This window comes from Palaemon carinicauda, chromosome 4 (genome assembly GCF_036898095.1).
Source record: "Palaemon carinicauda isolate YSFRI2023 chromosome 4, ASM3689809v2, whole genome shotgun sequence".
Taxonomy (NCBI): domain Eukaryota; kingdom Metazoa; phylum Arthropoda; class Malacostraca; order Decapoda; family Palaemonidae; genus Palaemon; species Palaemon carinicauda.
The window spans coordinates 164,886,090-164,907,543 of NC_090728.1; the positions used below are offsets into that span (position 1 = coordinate 164,886,090).

General features: G+C 47.4%; 1 protein-coding gene across 5 annotated transcripts in view; it reads right to left on the minus strand.

Annotated features, from left to right (window-relative positions):
* The window catches only part of LOC137640148 (UDP-N-acetylglucosamine transferase subunit ALG13-like), a 210,799-nt gene that overhangs the window by 157,830 nt on the left and 31,515 nt on the right, over positions 1 to 21,454 (minus strand). For all 5 annotated transcript variants that reach the window (XM_068372647.1, XM_068372645.1, XM_068372646.1 and 2 more), the window contains exons 9-10: positions 14,136 to 14,259; positions 12,972 to 13,144 (exon numbers count right to left, since the gene is read on the minus strand). In XM_068372647.1, coding sequence (XP_068228748.1) covers positions 12,972 to 13,144; positions 14,136 to 14,259 — 297 coding nt within the window. The remainder of the gene's footprint in view (positions 1 to 12,971; positions 13,145 to 14,135; positions 14,260 to 21,454) is intronic.

Below are 21,454 nucleotides of genomic sequence, written 5' to 3' on the forward strand. Positions count from 1 at the left end.
GTAAGTATATTCAAAAATTTATTTTATAATCAAAATATCATTTTTAAATATTAAACTTAGCCGGTGAATATATAATAGCTGATTCACACCCATGGTGGTGGGTAGAGACCAGTATTAATACAATAAAGGCGTATATGCTCAAGAGTTTTTGACAATTATTCAAAAAACAGACTTAAGTATAGGTACCTGGTAAGGAAGCAGACTCTGATTATTACTCTGCCTCATTAGTCCGCTTTCCTCACGAAGCCCAGCCATCCTCTCAGGATGCTGAAAGACTCCCAGGAGCTGTTATATCCAGGGCGAACACCCCTATAACAGGACCTCATCAATACCCTTAATCTGGGCGCTCTCAAGAAACAACATTTGACCACCCGCCAAATCAAAAAGGATGCGAAAGACTTCCTAGTCTTCCGTACAACCCAAGGCAAGATTAAAAACATTTCAAGAGAAGATTAAAAGGATATTGGGATTAAGGGAATGTAGTGGTAGAACCCTCACCCACTACTGCACTCGCTGCAACGAATGGACCCAGGGTGTAGCAGTCCTCATAAAGAGTCTGGACGTCTTTTAAGTAAAATGAAGCGAACACCGACTTGCTCCTCCAAAAGGTCGCGTCCATAATACTTCGAAGAGACCTGTTTTGCTTAAAGGCACCGAAGTCGCTATCGCTCTCACTTCGTGCGTCTTGACCTTAAGCAAACAACGATCTTTCTCATTTAAATGAGAATGTGCCTCCCGGATTAAAAGTCTAATAAAGTACGATAACGCATTCTTAGACATGGGCAATGAGGGCTTCTAAACGAAGCACCATAAGGCCTCAGAACCACCTCGTAATGGTTTAGTTCGAGCTAAGAAAAACTTAAGAGCTCTAACGGGGCACAGCACTCTTCCAACTTCGTTACCTACGATTTCTGACAGACTAGGTATTTCAAAAGATTTAGGCCAAGGACGAGAAGGCCGTTCGTTCTTGGCCAAAAAACCAAGTTGAAGCGAACATGTAGCTTTAATTGTAGAGAAGCCGATGTTCTTACTAAAAGCATGGATCTCACTGACCTTTTTAGCCGAAGCCAAGCACACCAAAAAAAAAGCGTCTTGAGGGTGAGATCCTTCAGGTAGGCTGAATGCAATGGCTCAAACCTGTCCGACATTAGGAACCTTAGGACCACGTCTAAGTTCCAAGCGGGAGTTGACATACGACGCTCCTTAGAGGTCTCGAAGGACTTAAGGAGATCTTGGAGATCCTTGTTATTTGACAGATCCAAGCCTCTATGTCTGAAAACAGACGCCAACATGCTCCTGTAGCCTTTAATAGTGGGAGCAGAGAGGGAGCGAACATTTCTCAGATGCAGGAGAAAGTCCGCAATTTGGGCTACAGAGGTACTGGAAGAGGAAATAGAGGAGGACTTGCACCAGTCTCTAAATACCTCCCATTTCGACTGAAAGATCCTGATGGTAGAGGATCTTCTAGCCCTGGCGATCGCTCTAGCTGCCTCCTTCGAAAACCCTCGAGCTCAAGAGAGTCTTTCGATAGACTGAAGGCAGTTAGACGAAGCGTGGGGAGGCTTTGATAAAATCTCTTTACGTGAGGCTGTCGCAAGAGATCCATCCGTAACGGCAGACTTCTTGGAACATCTACCAGCCATAGAAGTACCTCTGTGAACCACTCTCTCGCGGGCCAGAGTGGAGCAACCAATGTCAACCTGGTCCCTTCGTGAGAGGTGAACTTCTGCAGCACCTTGTTTAGGATCTTGAAAGGTGGAAAGGCATAAACGTCCAGGTGAGACCAGTCCAGCAGGAAAGCGTCTATGTGGGCTGCCTCTGGATCTGGAACTGGAAAGCAGTAAGTCGAGAGCCTCTTTGTCAGAGAAGTCGCAAAAAGATCTATGGTGGGTTGACCCCATGTCATCCATAGCTTCTCGCACACAGTCTTATGCAACGTCCACTCCATGGAGATGACTTGTCCTCTTCTGCTGAGGCAGTCCGCCAAGACATTCATTTTTCCTTGCACAAATCTCGCCAAAGGAGAGATGTTACTTGCCTTAAATGGAGTTCCTTCTGATCCGTGGATCAAAGACCCGAGCATTCCAGACTGTCCAGTGGAGCTCCCTAACCCAAAACCGAAGCATCTGAATACAACACATGGTTTGGGTTCTTTATCGCAAGAGAAAGACCTTCTCGAAGTCTGATGTTGCTGTCCCACCAAGTCAGACATGTCTAGACTGGGTTGGAGATTGGGAAAGAGATACTCTCTAAGCCCTTCTCCTTGTTCCAATGGTTTAGGTGAAATTGGAGAGGGCATAGGTTGAGTCTCCTCAGAGAGATAAACTACTCCAGCGATGAAAGAGTTCCCACGAGACTAGTTTAAACTCTTACAGAGCGACTGTTTTCCTCTTGCAAGTGAAGGACTTTTAACAGAGCTTGTTCCATTCTTGTGGGAGACGAAAAGGCCCGAAAAATCAGACACTGTATCTCCATTCCCAAATAAAGAATAGTCTGGGATGGGGTACTGTAAGTTACGACTTCTCTACGTTCACTATGAGACCTAGCTCCTTGGTTAGGTCTAATATCCATTAGAGGCTCTCCAGACAGTGATATAATGACGACGCCCTGATTAGCCAGTCGTCAAAATAAAAGGGAGGCTCTGAATCCTCAAAAAATGTAGAAAGCTTGCTACATTTTGCAAGGGCCTTGTAAAAGCAAGAGGAGCAGGAATGAGGCCGAAGTACAGTGCTCGACATTGGTACATTACTTTCCCGTCCACAAACCTCAGATGTTGTTGAAAGTTTGGATGAATCGGGATGTGGAAGTATGCATCCTGAAGGTCGAGAGAGACCATCCAGTCGCCTTCCCTTACTGCTGCCAAGACGGATTTGATAGTCTTCATCATGAAGTTTGTCTTGACAATGAACACATTGAGCGCACTTACATCTTAAGTACTCCTGCAGTGAACGTGGCTGCCAGATCATTGGAGCCATCCCTGATAGCTTTGTTCCTGCAGAGAACGTGGCTGTCAGATCATTGGAGCCATCCCTGATAGCCCTGTTCATGCATGACATAATTGTACAGCAAAACATTGACAGCTGGAGAGACCTTCTGACTTAAGGCTCCTAGGGACCAACCAACAAATAAAAACTTCAAACGCTCGAAAAAACTCCTAACAGGAGATGGTCTAGCTCTGAAGCCGACCATAAAATCTTGGAGCGTCTCATGGCCAGGCGACGGGGAGAGTCTATGAGGCTTGAGAAGTCTCCCTGGGCAGAGGCAGGAACTCCCAAGCCGAAAACTTCTCCCGTGTCATACCAGACGCTCGCTCTAGAAGCCAGTTTAAAAGGATGGAAAGCAAAGGCTGTCTCCCCCAAACTCCTCCTGGTGATCAACTAGTCGCCTAGCAAACGTAAAGCTCTCTTAGAAGAGCGAGAGAGCACTAGCCTAGAAAACGACGGCTTCGAAGTAGCTAGGCCTAGCGTAAACTCTGACGAAGGCGAACGAGGAGCAGCAGTTACAAAATGGACCGGAAAAAGATCCTTAAAAATCAGCATGATTTTTTTAAAGTCCATAGAGGTCTGAGCAGCTTTAGGCTCCTCTCCGTCTGACAAAGTCCCCAAAGGAATATCAGTAGGAGGAGGATCAGCAACTTCCTCATCTGAAGGAACCTCGTCCGACAATTGTCTAGTCTCATGAAAAGGAGAGACCTGCCGCGGCGGCAATGCTTGACAGGCAATGTCAACAAGCAAAGGAGCAGCAGTAGCAGTAGAGGAAGCGACGTCAGGTCGCTGTTGAAAGGACTGAAAACCTTGTGACTGTCCAACAACAACAACAGGAGTTGATGGACGCTCGACGTCACGTAGGAACTGCATTGACTGCCTAGACTGAGCAGTCAAAACAACCTTCGACTGCGGTGATTGACGCTCAACGTCAAGTCGAGGCAACTGAGCTGGTTGGCAAACGTCCTGAACGTCAACACGAGACTGCGGCAGCGGCTGAACGTCAACACGAGACTGCGGCAGCGGCTGAAAGTCAACACGAGACTGCAGCGAGGGAGGATCCATGTCACGTGACTGACGTGAAAAACTCCTGACATCACGTTTCAAAGTACAAGAAACGTCAGCACTAACGTCAGCACTAACGTCAAACGGACGAGTAAATGCTCGTTTGGGCGGCTGACGGCCAGAGTCTCGTTTAGCGTAACGGCGACTCGAAAGCGAAGGTTCATCGTGAACCTGCTCAACGTCATACTTCTCCATAAGGGAGGCAAGCTTAGTCTGCATGTCCTGCAGGACAACCCATTTAGGATCAACGGGAGTCGGAACGGGCCGAGACGACGGTAACGTCTGTGTTGGCAAAACATTGCCTTTACCGCGACCCTCGGACCCCGTGTTACGCTTGCGTTTAATAGGCGAACAGTCTTCCGACGACTGCAAAGGGTCAGAGCTGTCCCCATGGCTACAGCCAGGACGCTGGACCTGTCCTGAAGGGACTGACTTTCGCTTAAAGGGTCTAGAAACCTTGCGCCGAGGTTTCTTTTGCGAAAAGTCTTCGGATGACGAGGAGAAACTTCGTCTCTCCTGTCTTATGGCAAGGACGTGCTAAACAACGTCTGATACCTTTGAGGGAACGTCTGTTCGTTGGTTTACACTCCTCACTCCCTTAGGTCCTACGACATTCCTTCTCCCTGGTGCATGGGAGCCTGAAAGAGGTCTCGGACTAGGCAAGTGACAAGCACGAACAAACGAACCCTCCGCAACACAGCACATGTTTTCTAGCACTCACTTCACTGATATCGTATTTTTCAATAATTTCACATTAGGCATGAATAAAACTGATATCTACCTGAAGCACGCAATTCTCCCTTACATCAAAAGGTTATAATTGCGAAATGAGTCGTATAATGTAAGCACATTAGTACAAAATGAAACACACATGCAAAAATCAAAAAACATATACATATATAACGAATAAAACGGAAATATATAAAGTTAAAAAGGATCAGTGACTGGGGAGGAGACTAAACACTAGTACACTAAAGACTACGTTTTCAATCTCTCACCGTACAGTGCCTTGGGACGAGAATAAAAACTAAAAACGTTTTATCCTTTCTCCCCGTACAGAGACTTGGGACGAGAGTAAAAAACTGAATCGAGAACAACGTTACTCGCTCCCAAACTCCTTACTTGGGACGAGAATAAAGATCGGATCGTTCTCTCTTTCTCTCTCTCTCTCTCTCTCTCTTGTCACACACAAGAGAATTGCCCACTCACCCTTCGTCAATAAACAGGTTATTTGACCAAAGGAAAAAACTGAAAGGACTAAGAAATTGAAAATTAACAAGTTCCTTTAAATTAGTATTTAAAACACTTCAGTTTGAAAGAAGAATGAACAAAACGTCAAAATCGATTTACTCCTTCTGCAAAGTGAAACCGTGATTCTCTCTTTCTCTATCGTAACGATAGAGCGCAAACTGCGTAGCATAAATAAACCAAACGTTAGTTCATCTTTGAAAAAACAGCACGAAGACTATTCAAAGAATATATTTCTTAAAATATTTTCTAAAAAATATTCATTTCATAACTCTTACAGAGCAAATGATTTAAACTTAACGAAAATAAAAGTTGAATGGGCTCAACGTTGTTTAACTTCGGTTTCCAAGTTAGGACCGCCTACATCTCGGACTAGGGGAGGAATAGGTAAAGGCCGCATATAAACAAAACATAAAATTTATCTTGATGTTTAGGATAACTGGAAAGCTAATCGAAGAGGCCTTATAAAGGCGGGCGAGATATAAAATATATAGAGGAAAATCTATAATTATCAACAATAATTTATAACGTGATAAAATAATTACTAAAAGCCTTAAACACACTTCCGTACACTGAGGGAAGGGTCGGCCATTTTTACTCTATGGAAAAACCAGAGATAAAAAAGCAAGGGCAAAACACTTTTCCTCTCCTTTCAAAAGCATTTCTTTTGAAGATAGTATTGAATAATCCAACACGGCGAAAGCAATAAAACCAAAACCAAGTACTTCACCAATTCGGTAGAAAACTCGAGGTCATAAAGCGAGTGGAATCAACTTGTCGATGAAACCGACAGAGAAGAACTGAAGATGTTTACAAGTATATGCGGTATCTGGCCGATAGTCGGCGCTGGTGGGCACACCCGCAACCTTCACGGCGATCGCTCGCGAGTTTTTGGAATCTGTCGAGCCGTCGGAGACGTCAGCTATTATATATTCACCGGCTAAGTTTAATATTTAAAATTTCATGGAAATATGATACTTTAATTATGAAATAAATTTTTGAATATACTTACCCGGTGAATATATAATAGCTGCAACTCTGTTGCTCGACAGACACATACAGTAAAAACTCGCCAGCGATCGCTATACAGGTTGCGGGTGTGCCCACCAGCGCCAACTGTCGGCCAGATACCACTCTCGATGTAAACAAAGACTCAATTTCTTCTCATCCCACTGCGTCTCTATTGGGGAGGAAGGGAGGGTCGTTTAATTTATATATTCACCGGGTAAGTATATTCAAAAATTTATTTTATAATTAAAATATAATTTTTAAATATTTAACTTAGCCGGTGAATATATAATAGCTGATTCACACCCAAGGAGGTGGGTAGAGACCAGAGTTAAATATGTTTACATCGTATAAGCTAAGAGTTTTTTATTTCATTTTGACAGTTATCAATATAACAAAACCAAAATAAATAGGTACCTGGTAAGGAAGTCGACTTAGACGATTACTCTGCCTTGTAAGTACGTCTTCCTTACGGAGCCCAGCGATCCTCTTAGGATGATGACAGACACCTAGGAGCTGAAGTATCAAGGGCTGCAACCCATACAACAGGACCTCATCAAACCCCTAATCTGGGCGCTCTCAAGAAGTGACTTTGACCACCCGCCAAATCAACCAGGATGCGAAAGGCTTCTTAGCCTTCCGGACAACCCATAAAAGCAACATTAAAAAACATTTCAAGAGACAGATTAAAAGGATATGGAATTAGGGAATTGTAGTGGTTGAGCCCTCACCCACTACTGCACTCGCTGCTACGAATGGTCCCAGTGTGTAGCAGTTCTCGTAAAGAGTCTGGACATCTTTCAAGTAAAATGACACGAACACTGACTTGCTTCTCCAATAGGTTGCGTCCATGATACTTTGCAGAGATCTATTTTGCTTAAAGGCCACGGAAGTTGTTACAGCTCTAACCTCGTGCGTCTTAACCTTAAGCAAAGATCGGTCTTCCTCACTTAAGTGTGAATGAGCTTCTCGTATTAACAATCTGATAAAATATGACAAAGCATTCTTTGACATAGGCAAGGATGGTTTCTTAACCGAACACCATAACGCTTCAGATTGGCCTCGTAAAGGTTTAGTACGAGCTAAGTAGAACTTAAGAGCTCTAACAGGGCATAAGACTCTTTCTAGTTCATTGCCTACGATCTCCGATAAGCTAGGAATATCGAAAGATTTAGGCCAAGGACGAGAAGGTAGCTCATTTTTGGCTAGGAAACCAAGTTGCAGAGAACAAGTAGCTTTTTCTGACGAAAACCCGATGTTCTTGCTGAAGGCATGAATCTCACTGACTCTTTTAGCCGAGGCTAAGCATACCAGGAAAAGAGTCTTAAGAGTGAGATCTTTCAGGGAGGCTGACTGTAAAGGCTCAAACCTGTCTGACATGAGGAATCTTAGTACCACGTCTAAATTCCACCCAGGAGTAGCCAAACGACGCTCCTTAGTGGTCTCGAAAGACTTAAGGAGGTCTTGCAGATCTTTATTGTTGGAAAGATCTAAGCCTCTATGCCGGAAGACCGAGGCCAACATGCTTCTGTAGCCCTTGATAGTGGGAGCTAAAAGGGATCGTCCTTTTCTCAGGTATAAGAGAAAATCAGCTATTTGGGCTACAGAGGTACTGGTCGAGGATACGGAAACTGACTTGCACCAGTCTCGGAAGACTTCCCACTTCAATTGGTAGACTCTAATGGTAGACGCTCTCCTTGCTCTAGCAATCGCACTGGCTGCCTCCTTCGAAAAGCCTCTAGCTCTCGAGAGTCTTTCGATAGCCTGAAGGCAGTCAGACGAAGAGCGTGGAGGCTTTGGTGTACCTTCTTTACGTGTGGCTGACGTAGAAGGTCTACTCTTATAGGAAGACTTCTAGGAACGTCTACTAACCATCGAAGTACCTCGGTGAACCATTCTCTCGCGGGCCAGAGGGGAGCAACTAACATCAACCTTGTCCCTTCGTGAGAGGCGAATTTCTGCAGTACCTTGTTGACAATCTTGAATGGTGGGAATGCGTAAAGATCCAGATGTGACCAATCTAGGAGGAAGGCATCTATTTGTATTGCTGCTGGGTCCGGGACTGGAGAGCAATAGATAGGAAGCCTCTTGGTCAGCGAGGTTGCAAAGAGATCTATGGTGGGTTGACCCCAAGTCGCCCAAAGTCTCTTGCACACATCCTTGTGGAGGGTCCATTCGGTTGGAATTACTTGACCTTTCCGACTGAGACAATCTGCTAGGACGTTCAAGTCGCCCTGGATGAACCTCGTTACTAGGGAGATGCCTCGATCTTTTGACCAGATGAGCAGGTCCCTTGCGATCTCGTACAACGTCAGTGAGTGGGTACCTCCCTGTTTGGAGATGTACGCCAAGGCCGTGGTGTTGTCCGAGTTTACTTCCACCACTTTGCCTCGAAGGAGATACTCGAAGCTTCTCAAGGCCAGATGAACCGCCAAAAGCTCCTTGCTGTTGATATGCATGCTCCTCTGACTCGAGTTCCACAGACCTGAGCATTCCCGACCGTCCAGCGTCGCGCCCCAGCCCAAGTCCGATGCGTCCGAGAAGAGAACGTGGTTGGGTATCTGAACTGCCAGGGGAAGACCCTCTCGTAGGCTGATATTGTCCTTCCACCAAGTCAGACAAGACTTTATCTTTTCGGAAATCGGGATCGAGACCGCCTCTAGCGTCTTGTCCTTTTTCCAGTGAAAAGCCAGATGGAATTGAAGAGGACGGAGGTGAAGCCTTCCTAGTGAGACAAATTGCTCCAGGGATGACAGCGTCCCTACCAGACTCATCTACAGCCTGACTGAGCAGCGTTCTTTCTTCAGCATCTTCTGGATGGAGAGCAGGGCTTGATCTATTCTGGGGGCCGACGGAAAAGCCCGAAAAGCTTGACTGTGAATCTCCATCCCTAAATACAGAATAGTTTGGGATGGGACCAGCTGCGACTTTTCCTAATTGACTAGGAGTCCCAATTCCTTGGTCAGATCTAGAGTCCAATTGAGATCCTTCAGACAGCGACGACTGGAAGAGGCTCTGAGAAGCCAGTCATCCAAATAAAGGGAGGCTCGGATGTCCGATAAGTGGAGGAATTTCGCCACATTCCTCATAAGCCTCGTAAACACGAGAGGAGCTGTGCTTAGGCCAAAGCACAGGGCCCGAAACTGGTACACCACATCTTCGAAGACGAATCCCAGAAAAGGTTGGGAGTCTGAGTGAATGGGGATGTGGAAGTAGGCGTCCCTTAGGTCTAGAGAGACCATCCAGTCTTCCTTTCTGACCGCTGCTAGGACTGACTTTGTGGTCTCCATGGTAAACTTCGTCTTTGTGACAAAGACATTCAGAGCACTGACGTCTAGCACCGGTCTCCAACCTCCTGTCTTCTTTGATACTAGTAAGAGACGGTTGTAAAACCCCGGTGATTGAAGGTTCGAGACTTTGACCACCGCTCCCTTCTCTAGCAAAAGAGACACTTCCAGTTTCAGGGCTTGTCTCTTTTCTTCCTCTCTGTACCTGGGAGAGAGATCGATGGGGGACGTCGCTAGAGGGGGTATGCGTACAAAAGGGATTTTGTACCCCTCTCTGAGCAACCTCACAGATTGTTGATCTGTGCCTCTCTTCTCCCAGGCTTGCCAGAAGTTCTTGAGTCTGGCACCTACTGCTGTCTGAAGTTGCGGGCAGTCAGACTCTGCCCTTAGAGGACTTGGATCCTTTCCTCTTCCCTCTCTTCCCTTCGGCACGAGCACCTCCCCTGCTGGAGGCTCTGCCACGAAAGGGCGAGATAAACCGAGACGCTGGAGTGTCTATCCTAGGTCTAGCAGACAATGAAGGCAAAGGGGGAGCTTTGCGAGCCGAGGACGCAACTAGATCGTGGGTGTCCTTCTGCACTAAAGACAAGGCAATTTCCTAGACCAAGACTTCAGGAAATAGGCACTTGGATAAGGGCGCAAAGAGTAGCTCAGATCTTTGGCATGGCGTCACTCCAGCAGACAGGAAAGAACATAGAGACTCTCGTTTCTTCAGGACTCCGGACGTGAATGAAGCGGCAAGTTCGTTGGACCCATCACGGACGGCCTTGTCCATGCAGGACATAATGAGTAAGGAAACATCCTTATCAGCAGAAGAGATTTTCCTACTCAGGGCTCCTAAACACCAGTCTAGGAAGTTAAAGACTTCGAACGCCCTAAATATACCTTTAAGAAGGTGGTCCAGGTCCGAGGGTGACCAACAAATCTTCGAGCGTCTCATGGCAAGGCGGCGGGGAGAGTCTACAAGACTTGAGAAGTCGCCCTGGGCAGAGGCAGGAACTCCCAAGCCGAGAACTTCTCCCGTGGCATACCAGACGCTCGATCTAGACGAGAGTTTAGATGGGGGGAAGGCAAATGCTGTCTTCCCTAAACTCCTCTTGGTCTCTAACCAATCGCCTAACAGCTGTAACGCTCTCTTGGATGAGCGAGAGAACGAGTTTAGTAAAGGCAGGCATGGTAGTCGGAACGCCTAAGACAAACTCTGACGGCGGCGAACGAGGAGCCACAGAAATAAAGTGGTCAGGGAACAACTCCTTAAACACAGCCATGACTTTTCTAAAGTCCAAGGATGGTTGAACTGCCTTAGGCTCATCAAGTTCTGAAGGTTGATCCTCTTGTGGTTCAGCAACGTCCTCATCTGACAGTTCCTCATCCGATAACTGATGAGAAAACGGCAAAGGTGTGGGCAACGTTTGACTCGCCGAGTCCGGTCGCACTGGTGCATGCGTGACGGAGCCGGACGCAGCGTCATGGAACTGCTGAACAGTCTGGGAACTGTCAAAAACCATAGGTGCGCGAGGACGCACAGCGTCCACCCGAGACTGTTTAGACCGTCTGGGTTGTGCAGTCAACACCATACCGGGTTGCGGAGGTTGACGCACCGCGTCAAAACAAGTCACCTCTGATGGTTGATGAACGTCCTGAACGTCACCAACCACCTCCGTGCGTTGCCTAACGTCAACGTGCTGCTGGAAACCCACACTGGGTCGCATCGGTGGAGGTACTACCCCAACTGGTTGACGCGAGAAAGCTACCTCAACGTCAACAGGACGCACAACAGACCGCTTGGATGGTTGTTGGCCAGAAGGTTCAGCGGCAACCTTCTCCGCATTGAAGTCCTCCATCAAGGACGCAAGCTTGGACTGCATGTCTTGCAGTAACACCCATTTAGGGTCTACGGAAGCAGGTGCGGTAACAGACGGGGTGAGCGACTGAGACGGCACAACTTTGCCTCTCTTAGGCGGCGAGCAGTCATCCGATGACGGCAACGGGTCCGAACTGTCCCAGTGGCTACAACCGGGACGTTGGACTTGTCCTGAAGGGACCGACTTACGCTTCAAAGGTCTGGAGACCTTGGTCCAAGGTTTCTTACGAGAAACACCTTCGGACGACGAGGTAAAAATGGGCTCTCTCGTCTTACGTTGGTAGGGGCGATCTTGGAGAGATACGCCTGATACCAAAGAGGGAACGTCTGTTCGCTGATCAAGGCCTCTCGAACCCATGAGTCGTACGACATTGCTTCTCCCCTGGGCTTGGGAGCTTGCAAGAGGTCCCGGACTAGGAGGACGACAGGCACGAACAGACGAACCCTCAAGCGCAACACTGTTCACAACACTTTGAGAAACACTAGGCACTTTAACACTTTCCGCCGTGGCACTTTGGCACTTTAGTTCCTTTACGTCCGCCATGAGTTGATTTCGGTCACTTACTAAGGCCTCAACTCTCTCCCCCAAAACATGGATAGCACGCATCATGTCTTGCATCGACGGTTCCTGAGTGCTAGGAGGGGGGTTAGGAACAACCACTACAGGGGAAGGATTAGGTTCAGGGGCATGTGGAGAGGAAAAATCTACCGACCTAGAAGAACTTCTCCTTACCCTATCTCTCTCTAGTCTGCGTGTATATTTCTCAAATTCGATAAAATCGAATTCCGAAAGGCCCACGCATTCCTCACACCGATCTTCCAATTGACAGGTTTTACCCCGACAATTGGAACAAACAGTGTGAGGGTCGAGAGAAGCCTTTGGAAGATGCCTATGACAGTCCCTAGCATTACATTTTCTGAACTTGGGAACTTGTGAAAGGTCAGCCATTTTGAATTAGTCAAGGGAAAATTCCAAAAAACGATCTAAGTCATCAACAATTAATCCGATCCAAAAAAGAGTTCAAGGATTTATTTGAAGAAAAACACCTGTACTGCGAAAGCTCAAACCAAATTAAAGTACTTCACCAAATATGATGGGAAAAACTCCAGGTTCAACAGCGAGTAAAGTACGTCTTGTCGACACGTCGACAGAGAAGAAATTGAGTCTTTGTTTACATCGAGAGTGGTATCTGGCCGACAGTTGGCGCTGGTGGGCACACCCGCAACCTGTATAGCGATCGCTGGCGAGTTTTTACTGTATGTGTCTGTCGAGCAACAGAGATGCAGCTATTATATATTCACCGGCTAAGTTAAATATTTAAAAAGGTACTTAAGAGTTGACAGCTTCATGATTCATATTAAAAAAAATGTAAAGGTACTTTGTATTATACCTCGTGATGATAAAAAAGCAAAATTTTTAAAATAATTCACAATTATTTATACGTAACTAGCCAGTACATATTTATATAAATTGAATAAGTATATTCATAATTTATAACTCAAAAAGTTTCCTACCAAAATCATTTTCAGCTGGAAGAGGAGCCTTTACATAGTATCCAGAGAGCTTTTTGTAATTGGAAACTACACCTCCTACAGCTGAAACTCCACTGGCTTGTTGCGACATATGAGCTGGTGTATGTGGCGAAGATGGAGGAACCTTCTCTAACGACTCATAAGGCACCTTCAACCTAAGTTATAAAATTAGGAAAATAAAAAAAGATGTAGAAAAAAAAACAAACACAAGAGTAGTGAATGTTTGAAGTCTGCAAATCAGAGAGAAGCAATGTTTAACACTTAGTATAGTGCCATCTTTATATACTGAAAAGCAGAAACCATCTCCACCAGCATTTTACATAGAAATTCATTTAGTGGCTGCCAATATGTACTCCAAATCTTTAGACTACGTAACCTTCACAAATTTCTCCTTCGTCTGGCCTTTTATTAATGATTTTCTAGATATTTGTATTGGTTTTTATCCTCCTATTAACAGGATTATTATCTCCAAGTCCTTCTAACGTGAATTTTACATGCATTATTTTTGGATACAGTTGAGAGACATTAGTTTTATCAAAATCTTGTTTATATTAAACACAGCTGCTCGTTCATCTGTTTAAAAGTGTTCTGTTCCATTTAAGGTCGCCCCTTAAAGGAAATAATGAAAAAGATTTTGATAAAACTGATGTTTCACTGAACTGTACCCAATAAACGCAAAATGGGCGAAAAGGAAACATGAACAGAGGTAATGCAAATTGCTAAAAAGTAAGTGCCGCTATGGGCTACAGGATCGATGCAAAGACCCTTCAATAGCACCTAGAGAGTACTGCATGATGTAAACTAACCCTACAGGGGCTGTACCCATGGATCTTCCTTTCTCCATTCCTTTATAACTCAATTTGTTACTATGGAAAAAAAAGTTTTCCGTTGGGTGTCTTCGAAATATTGTGTTAAGCCATTTCAGTCTTTGGCATTGACAAATTTCAATGGTGATTGCCTTAATTCTTTATTCTAAGTTACACCTACTCACAAAATACTCAAAACTAGCTCTGGACTATCTTCTGCAATAACAATAATTCTTACAACCTATAAAATAATTGAAAAAAATCTGTACAAGATTTTTAGTACCTGACATAGCATATTTCCTCAAGATATTCTCTAAAAATTATTCAAAATGTTACTTACCTATTCCCGATTTCTTCAATGTATACATCTACCGGGCCTTTGTTCTCGGACATTTCTTGTATGTGACCATGAAAAACATCAACTTTTTCATCACATAACTTTGATTCCTTTGTTTCACCATTACCTAAAAAGAAAAGGTTATAAAACAAAATTATTGCATTCATTATTAAAAATTCTTATGCCATCACTTGTCTGAAGCATAAGCTTCTTTGAAAAAAATTCAAAACATCTTGCACCACTCTCTTGGATGCTGCAGATAATGCAACCAGACTCTAATGTGGCTTAATACTCTCTACCTGAAAATCATTCACTGACAACCACATTAACCTTGAAGGTGCTGTGCATTCTGCCATTTCCCCTTACAAATAGTTTCATTTCCTCAGACTTTTTCCCCTTAACCACAGGTTTTGTTAGCTTTCAAAAGTATATTAGATAATATATAGTAGATAGTTTCCAATTAGAAACCACAAAGTTTTCAATATCAAAATAAAACTTAGAAAACTATATGTGAAAGAAAAGGGGGAATTTGAGTAAAATACAAAAATATATCCAAATTAACAGAAATATTTCCATAAATTAAGGGCAATGCGGATCAGAAGTTTAGTTACTGGGAACAACGAAAATTTGTTTATCTATATAAGTTTGTTATGATTTAATATTTTTGCGGCAATTCAATTACAGTATTGACTACACCAAGGAAATTGTTGAAAAGACAATAGATAATTTCAGCATGGTAAAAAATTTAATCTTTAAAACTTTTTCTTTTTTTAATAGTAGCTAAAACTACCTAATGATGTGAACAAATTCTTGATATGACTAATAGAATTTTGGTGATGCAATTGCACTTACTTTTTAAATACACAGTGTTTTAAAAATACCTACAATTAACCTTATAGAAAAACAAAAACAAAATTCTTACAAACATCGTTTGTCTGTCAGAGTAACATATGACAACACAAGAACGGCCTACATTACTACAAAGTAAATAATGAATATTGAATGTAAACTAGTGTAAAAAAAAAAAAAATGTGCATACTAAATTCATAACTCGAATAACTTTCCATATCGTGTCAAAACAGAGAGGGGTAAATTTTTGAATAGTTTCTTGTTAATTTCATTTTCTGACATAGCCTATTGGCATTTTCATCTTGTTATTAGGTAACACAGTATTGCATCAGCCACTGAACATATATCTGCATTAAACTCAAAAGAAGTTGATTTTAGTTCAGATTTTATTTGACACTGATGAGAGATATTAAATGATTTGGGGTTAGTCTTTTATTGTTAATTTATGAGAAATAAAATATCAGAAACATTATTCCAGCAATTTCTAAGCCATAATGATGCCATATTTGTTATATTGTAATTAGCTAACTTTGATCAGTTCGCCTCCAGAATTATTCCTGGTGGTGCCAGATTATCCGTTGTAATATTGTCGATAGTACATGCAAGATCCCATAAATCAAAGATTTTCATGTTAATCACAGTTTTCTTCATAATAGAAATGCGTTGAAAAAGACATTTTATACTTGTCAGAATCATAAAAATCACAAATTTTAAGTAATTTGTATTTTTCCTTACAATACTTACCTCGAACTACTTTCTTAGGAGTATCTGGGATCTCCTCCCAACCGACCAGAGTTTTGTGTAGTTTACCCTAGTCCCGTTTTCTATGAGGGGTAACCTCAGGTGGAGTGGAACACGCCCTGAGGCTATCCCCAGGTCAGAGAGCATGCTTGCTCAGGTCTCGATCTCCAGCAAGTTCTTGATAGCTTAGGTATCTATGAAGTCCGGCAAGGCACTCGGGGTAGGATGGGAGGGCCATTACCCGAAAGTAGTTCGAGGTAAGTATTGTTAGGAAAAATAGAAATTACTTAAAATTTGTGATTTGTTCCAACACAGAATACTTACCTCGAACTACTTTCTTAGGAGACTTATACCTTAGGAGGTGGGAGTGTCCTTCAGGACCTAGAGACCGTGACGAGAATAGAAGAGGAACCTAGGTAGAAGACTAGGTTCTGCTGACCTCAAAGAAAACACGAGAAAATAGGGAAAACTACGCAAATAACCATCTTAGTGTCTAAGTAACTCACTTCTGCAAGAATCCTAGGAGACATGTCCTTCCAATGATAGTGTATCCCATGGCAGTTTCAGGGGGCTACCCGAGTCATTTCTGGTAAGGGAATAGGGGAAGGAAGAACAAGGGGGCTCAGGAAGGAACCTGTGTCTCTTGGACTTGCTACCCGCCGTTACCACTGGGGCTACACCATTAAACCATTTGGAGCGCGGAAATGACAGGACCGAGCGAGAACCCGCCCAGGGACTTTCTCGAGCAGTCCTTCAAGCAGTGAGCCGTAAAGGTCGACTGGTTAGACCAAGTACCTGCCCTCAGGCCTTGGTCCACTGCCATGTTTTCTCAAACGCCAAAGAAGCATTTAGACTCCTAATGCTGTGGGGTCTGGGCTTTCCTGGAAAGGGGGACCCCTGCACTACTGTAGGGCCTGACGATCACTTGCCTTATCCAGAAGAAGAAAGTGTTCTTGGAGACTGGCTCCTTCACAGTCCCGAGGAAAACGAAGACTCTTGATCTCGGGATGAAGTCTAGCTGACCTTTCTAAATACTGCCATATTGCAAGTCCCTCGGGTTGTCCGAGCGAGGGATGGCTGGCACTGAGAACAATTCCATTTTGGGGGCCCAAACAGCTGGATTCTGAGTCTTGGCTACGAAGGAGGGTAAGAATCTGAAAGTAGTTTCTCGCCAGCCCTTCGAGTGTGAGATCTCGTACGACAGGCCAAGAATCTCACCTACTCTTTGCTGATGCCAGAGCTAAACGAAAGACTGCCTTGAGGGTGAGCTCCTTGTCTAGAATGTCTTCTAGAGGCTCGAAGGGAGGTTCCAAAAGCATCTTCAAGTACCCTAGCCACATCCCCCGGGGGCACTAACGGCTTGGGGGAAAAACGACTGCTCGAAGCTCTTGAAGAGCGTCGAGATCTACCTGGAGGCACTCAGGTCTATGTCCTTCAGGAGGAAGACTTGGGATGGATATGGCCACTTCGTCCCTGAGATAGACCAGGAAGTCCTATCTCGTGAATGGAGGCCCCTAACGGCCTGATGTTCTTCGAGGAGCACCCCTTAGAAAAGGTAGCCCACTACGCCTGGTACACCTCGACTGACGAACGCCTCAGGTACCCTGACATCCTTGATGCTGTCCTCGACGGAAATCCTTCCTTTTTCAGGAGACGCTCGATAACCTCCACGCGTGAAAGAGGGACCAAGGGTTTTCGTGGAACCTCTGGAAGTGAGGCTGCCGGAGAAGGTCTGGTCTGTCTGGAAGTGGCCCAGGAGTAAGGCATGCCACTTACTTTAGATCCGCGAACCACTCTCTCTCTGGCCACCAGGGCGCTACCAAGGTCACCCACAGGTTGGCCGTCCGTCTCATAGGAAGCCGTCCTCGAATGCTGCTGCTGGATCTGGCACAGGAAAACAAAACACGGTGAGCTGTGCGTTTAGTGTCGTGGCGAAGAGGTCTATCACCGGCGAGCCCCACTTCAGGGAGAGGGTTTTGACCACTTCTGGGTGTAGGGACCACTCGGGCCCTACCACTCGACCCTTCCAGTTGAGGCCGTCGGCCAGGACGTTCCTCTTCCCCGGAGAGAACCTGGCTGAAAAATTAATTTGTTCCACTTCAGACCATTCTAGGAACTCCATCGTGAGACTGCACCGTTCCTTCGACTTCAGTCCTCCTTGCTCTTTCACGTAGGCCACCACCGTGGCGTTGTCGCACCCCGGATCCACGGAGCTTCCCCGGGGTAGATGGACGATCTCTAGGCCCGCTCTTTGTACGGGCCTCATCTCCAGCACGTATATGTGCAGGTTCGTCTCCTCGACTTCCCATTTTCCTTTTGCCACTTTGTCGAGAAGATGGGCACCCCAGCTCTCCTTAGATACGTCCGTGAACAGGAGCATCTCCGGAGGGTCAGCAGAAAAGGGCATTCCCTTGAGGGTGTTCGTTCCGATTGCTACCACCCCAGGACTTCCTTCATCTCTGGGGACACCAGGACTATCTAGTGCTGGGAGTCCTATCAGTCTTTGCCAGACCTTGGCTCTCCTGGGCTGGCCCGACAGGAAGGGCCAGAGTATCTGTTTCAGGGTGTCCAGTTTCTCCGCGGAGGGGAAGGCCCTCACCATCCGGGAGTCTAGAACCAGCCCTAGGTAGGTCATCCTGGTGGAGGAAATCAGCCGGGACTTCTCCAGGTTGATGATGATACTCAAGACGTTGTAGAACTGCAGGAGCTTCTCGTCTTGCTCCTTCAGTACTTCCTCTGAGACTGAAAGCAACAACCAGTCACCTAAGTACCGAATCTGGCGCACGTCCTGTTCGTGCGCCCAGCCTGAAACTGTTGCGAAGACCTTCGTGAAGCCCTGAGGACTGTCGACAGTCCGAAGCATAGGGTTTTGAACTGCCATGTTTTGGTACTCCATTTTACCCTTAGGAACCTCCTGTTGGAGGGATGAACAGGGACCTGGAAGTAGACGGCTTTGAGGCCTATGGACCTCGTGAAGTCCTCCTCCTTCAAGGTCGCTAGGACAGACTTCGGAGTGTCCATCTTGAAGTCGGTGTTGTACACGAATTGTTGAGGGCTGAAAGGTCTCCAGAACCCTGTCGCCTTCTCCACCAGGAAGAGCCTGTTGTAGAACCCTGGACTCGGTTCTCGACTGGTTCTACTGCCCCTTTCGCCAGCATTGCCGAGCCTTCTTCCTGCAATACTGCTACTCTCCAGGGGTCGCTGGGTGCCAACCACTCCGCCTGTTGATCTGGGATCCGAGGTGGAGGTCCGCTAGGAAGGGCAGCTTGTACCCCTCCTTTAGTACTGCTACGGTCCACGGATCCGCTCCGTGGTCCCGCCATGCTTGCCAATATCGTTTGAGGCATCCCCCCACTTGAGTTGCCAGCAGGAGTAGGGGGCCTCCCCTCCTAACTCCTTCGAGAGCCGCGGCCTGAACGCCTTCTCCTGGAGTCCGAGTAGGAGGGTCTGAAGGTTAACTGAGGAGTCAAAGCTCCCCTACGGGGGGCAAGGCAAGGGAGAGGTTACGTGTGCCAACTTCTACATCCGACGGGCGGACGGAGCGGAAGAGGCACTGGGCAAAGGTGCGGGGCTCTCTCTCCAGCGGCCACTGAGGCAGGCACTGGAGAGGCAATAGCCCCATTTGACCCGCTCGGGGGAAAACCACTCTGCCTTCGTCACGGATGGAGCCGTCATGGGCCTACCCCCTCCCGGGGAAATCCGTGGGGTTTAAGTACCCTGCCATGTCAGCGGCCTCTTCTGATGCTTGGATGGGGCTGGCCGGGACAATGGCACGGCTGGCATGGAGCCGCCGGAACGGAGGTAGCCGTCATGGGTGTGTCAGCGGCCACCTCCAATGCTTGGATGGGGCTGGCCGGGACGATGGAGTGGCTATCTCCATCACGGATGAAGCCACTGGGACGGAGGTAGCCGTCATGGGTCTACCCCCTCCCGGGGAGATCCGTGGGGTTTAAGTACCCTGCCATGTCAGCGGCCGCCTCCGATGCTTGGATGGGGCTGACCAGGACGATGGCACGGCTGGCTCCATCACAGATGGAGCCGTCATGTGTGTGTCAGCGGCCACCTCCAAAGCTTGGATGGGGCTGGCCAGGACGATGGCACAGCTGGCTCCATCACGGATGGAGCCGCCGGGACGGAGGTAGCCGTCACGGGTGTGTCAGCGGCCACCTCCAATGCTTGGATGGGGCTGACCAGGACGATGGCACGGCTGGCTCCATCACGGATGGAGCCGCCGGGACGGAGGTAGCCATCATGGGTGTGTCAGCGGCCATCTCCAATGCTTGGATGGGGCTGGCCAGGACGATGGAGCGGCTATCTCCATCACGGATGAAGCCACTGGGACGGAGGTAGCCATCATGGGTCTACCCCCTCCCGGGGAATCCGTGGGGTGTGAGTACCCTGGTATACCAGCGGTTGACCACGAAGCCTGAATGGAGCAGTCGTGGTACCGGGTATGGATGCCATGCTGCCAGGTCGATCCAGCGGCTACCTCCGCTGGAAGGATGGAGCTCCTGCGGATATCCATGGAGCCACGGGCTTCCCCGTGCTGGCTGGTTGGTTCCTTTGTTCAGGGCGGGCCATCGAAGAACCGGAGGCCGGGACAAGGCTGCCAGTCCGAAGAGGCGACTCTCTCCGCTGGGCGGGAGAGGTCGGAACCTTCGCGGGCTTATGCCTGTCGACCGAGACCTGGCTGTCGAAGTCTTGGAGGATGGGACACGGCTGCCAGACCGAAGGGGCGATTCTCCGCTGGGCGGAAGGAGTCGGCACCCTCGCGGACTTATGCCGGTCTGCCAGAGCCTCCTGTAGGGTTGCCGGGGTTCACGTCGAAGGACGGGCATCCCGTCGGAATGGGGGCCTCCGTCCTGGGTCCAACAACTCTTCCGGAGGTTCTCGTATCTGCGGGCCTGCCCGTCGAGGAAAACCGAGGGCTGCGCTCGTGACGAGCTAGGTGGCCTTTGGAGGTCAGGACTCGACTGCCAGACCGAAGGGGCGACTCTCTCCACTGGGCGGATGGAGCCGGACCCTTCGCGGACTTACGCCTGTCGACTGGAACCTGCCACGATGAGTCCCTCCGTCGGGTGCCACTGCTGCCAGAGGAGTATCTATCCAGGGAGCTCGTCCTCGGACGCCAACTTGAAGGGCCCGGTGCCACAGCTAGCTCCAGCAGCCTGTCGAGGTGAACCACCTCCCACTCACTGCTCTTGAGGTATCTTGAGCGCCGACTCTCGTGGCGCGACCTCGAGGGGGAGCAAGAACGCAACAACTTTTTGCGGGACTTCTCCCTTCGTCTCCTGAGCTTCCTCAGCGCCTCGTCTTGGGAGGCTCCTTCTCGGCGACGTCCTCGGCTGCAGAAGTGACTGAAAAACACGCCAAAAAGGCTGGAGAAGAATTAGGGACATTTTTCCCCACATGGGGTCATCAGAGGAGACGTGGCCTGCTTGCACCAGGACTACGTCTCCCATACACACTCCCGCAAGCCCCTCACTCGTCTGGAACGACGCCACAACCCCACTATCCTGAAGATCAGACTCTTGGGGAAGGGCCGCGGGCCCCTTCCCCGCAATGGAATTACCTCGTCCCCTACTCTGGGTAGGGGAGGGTGGTAGGGAAGCTCTGTCAGACGAGACGCCCGGTGAAGCAAGGGACGCTAGGCTTCTTAGGCGACCTCTTCGTTGCCTACTTCTTCTTGGTGCTATACTGCACCCACTCAGACTCCTGGGGAAGAGCAATGG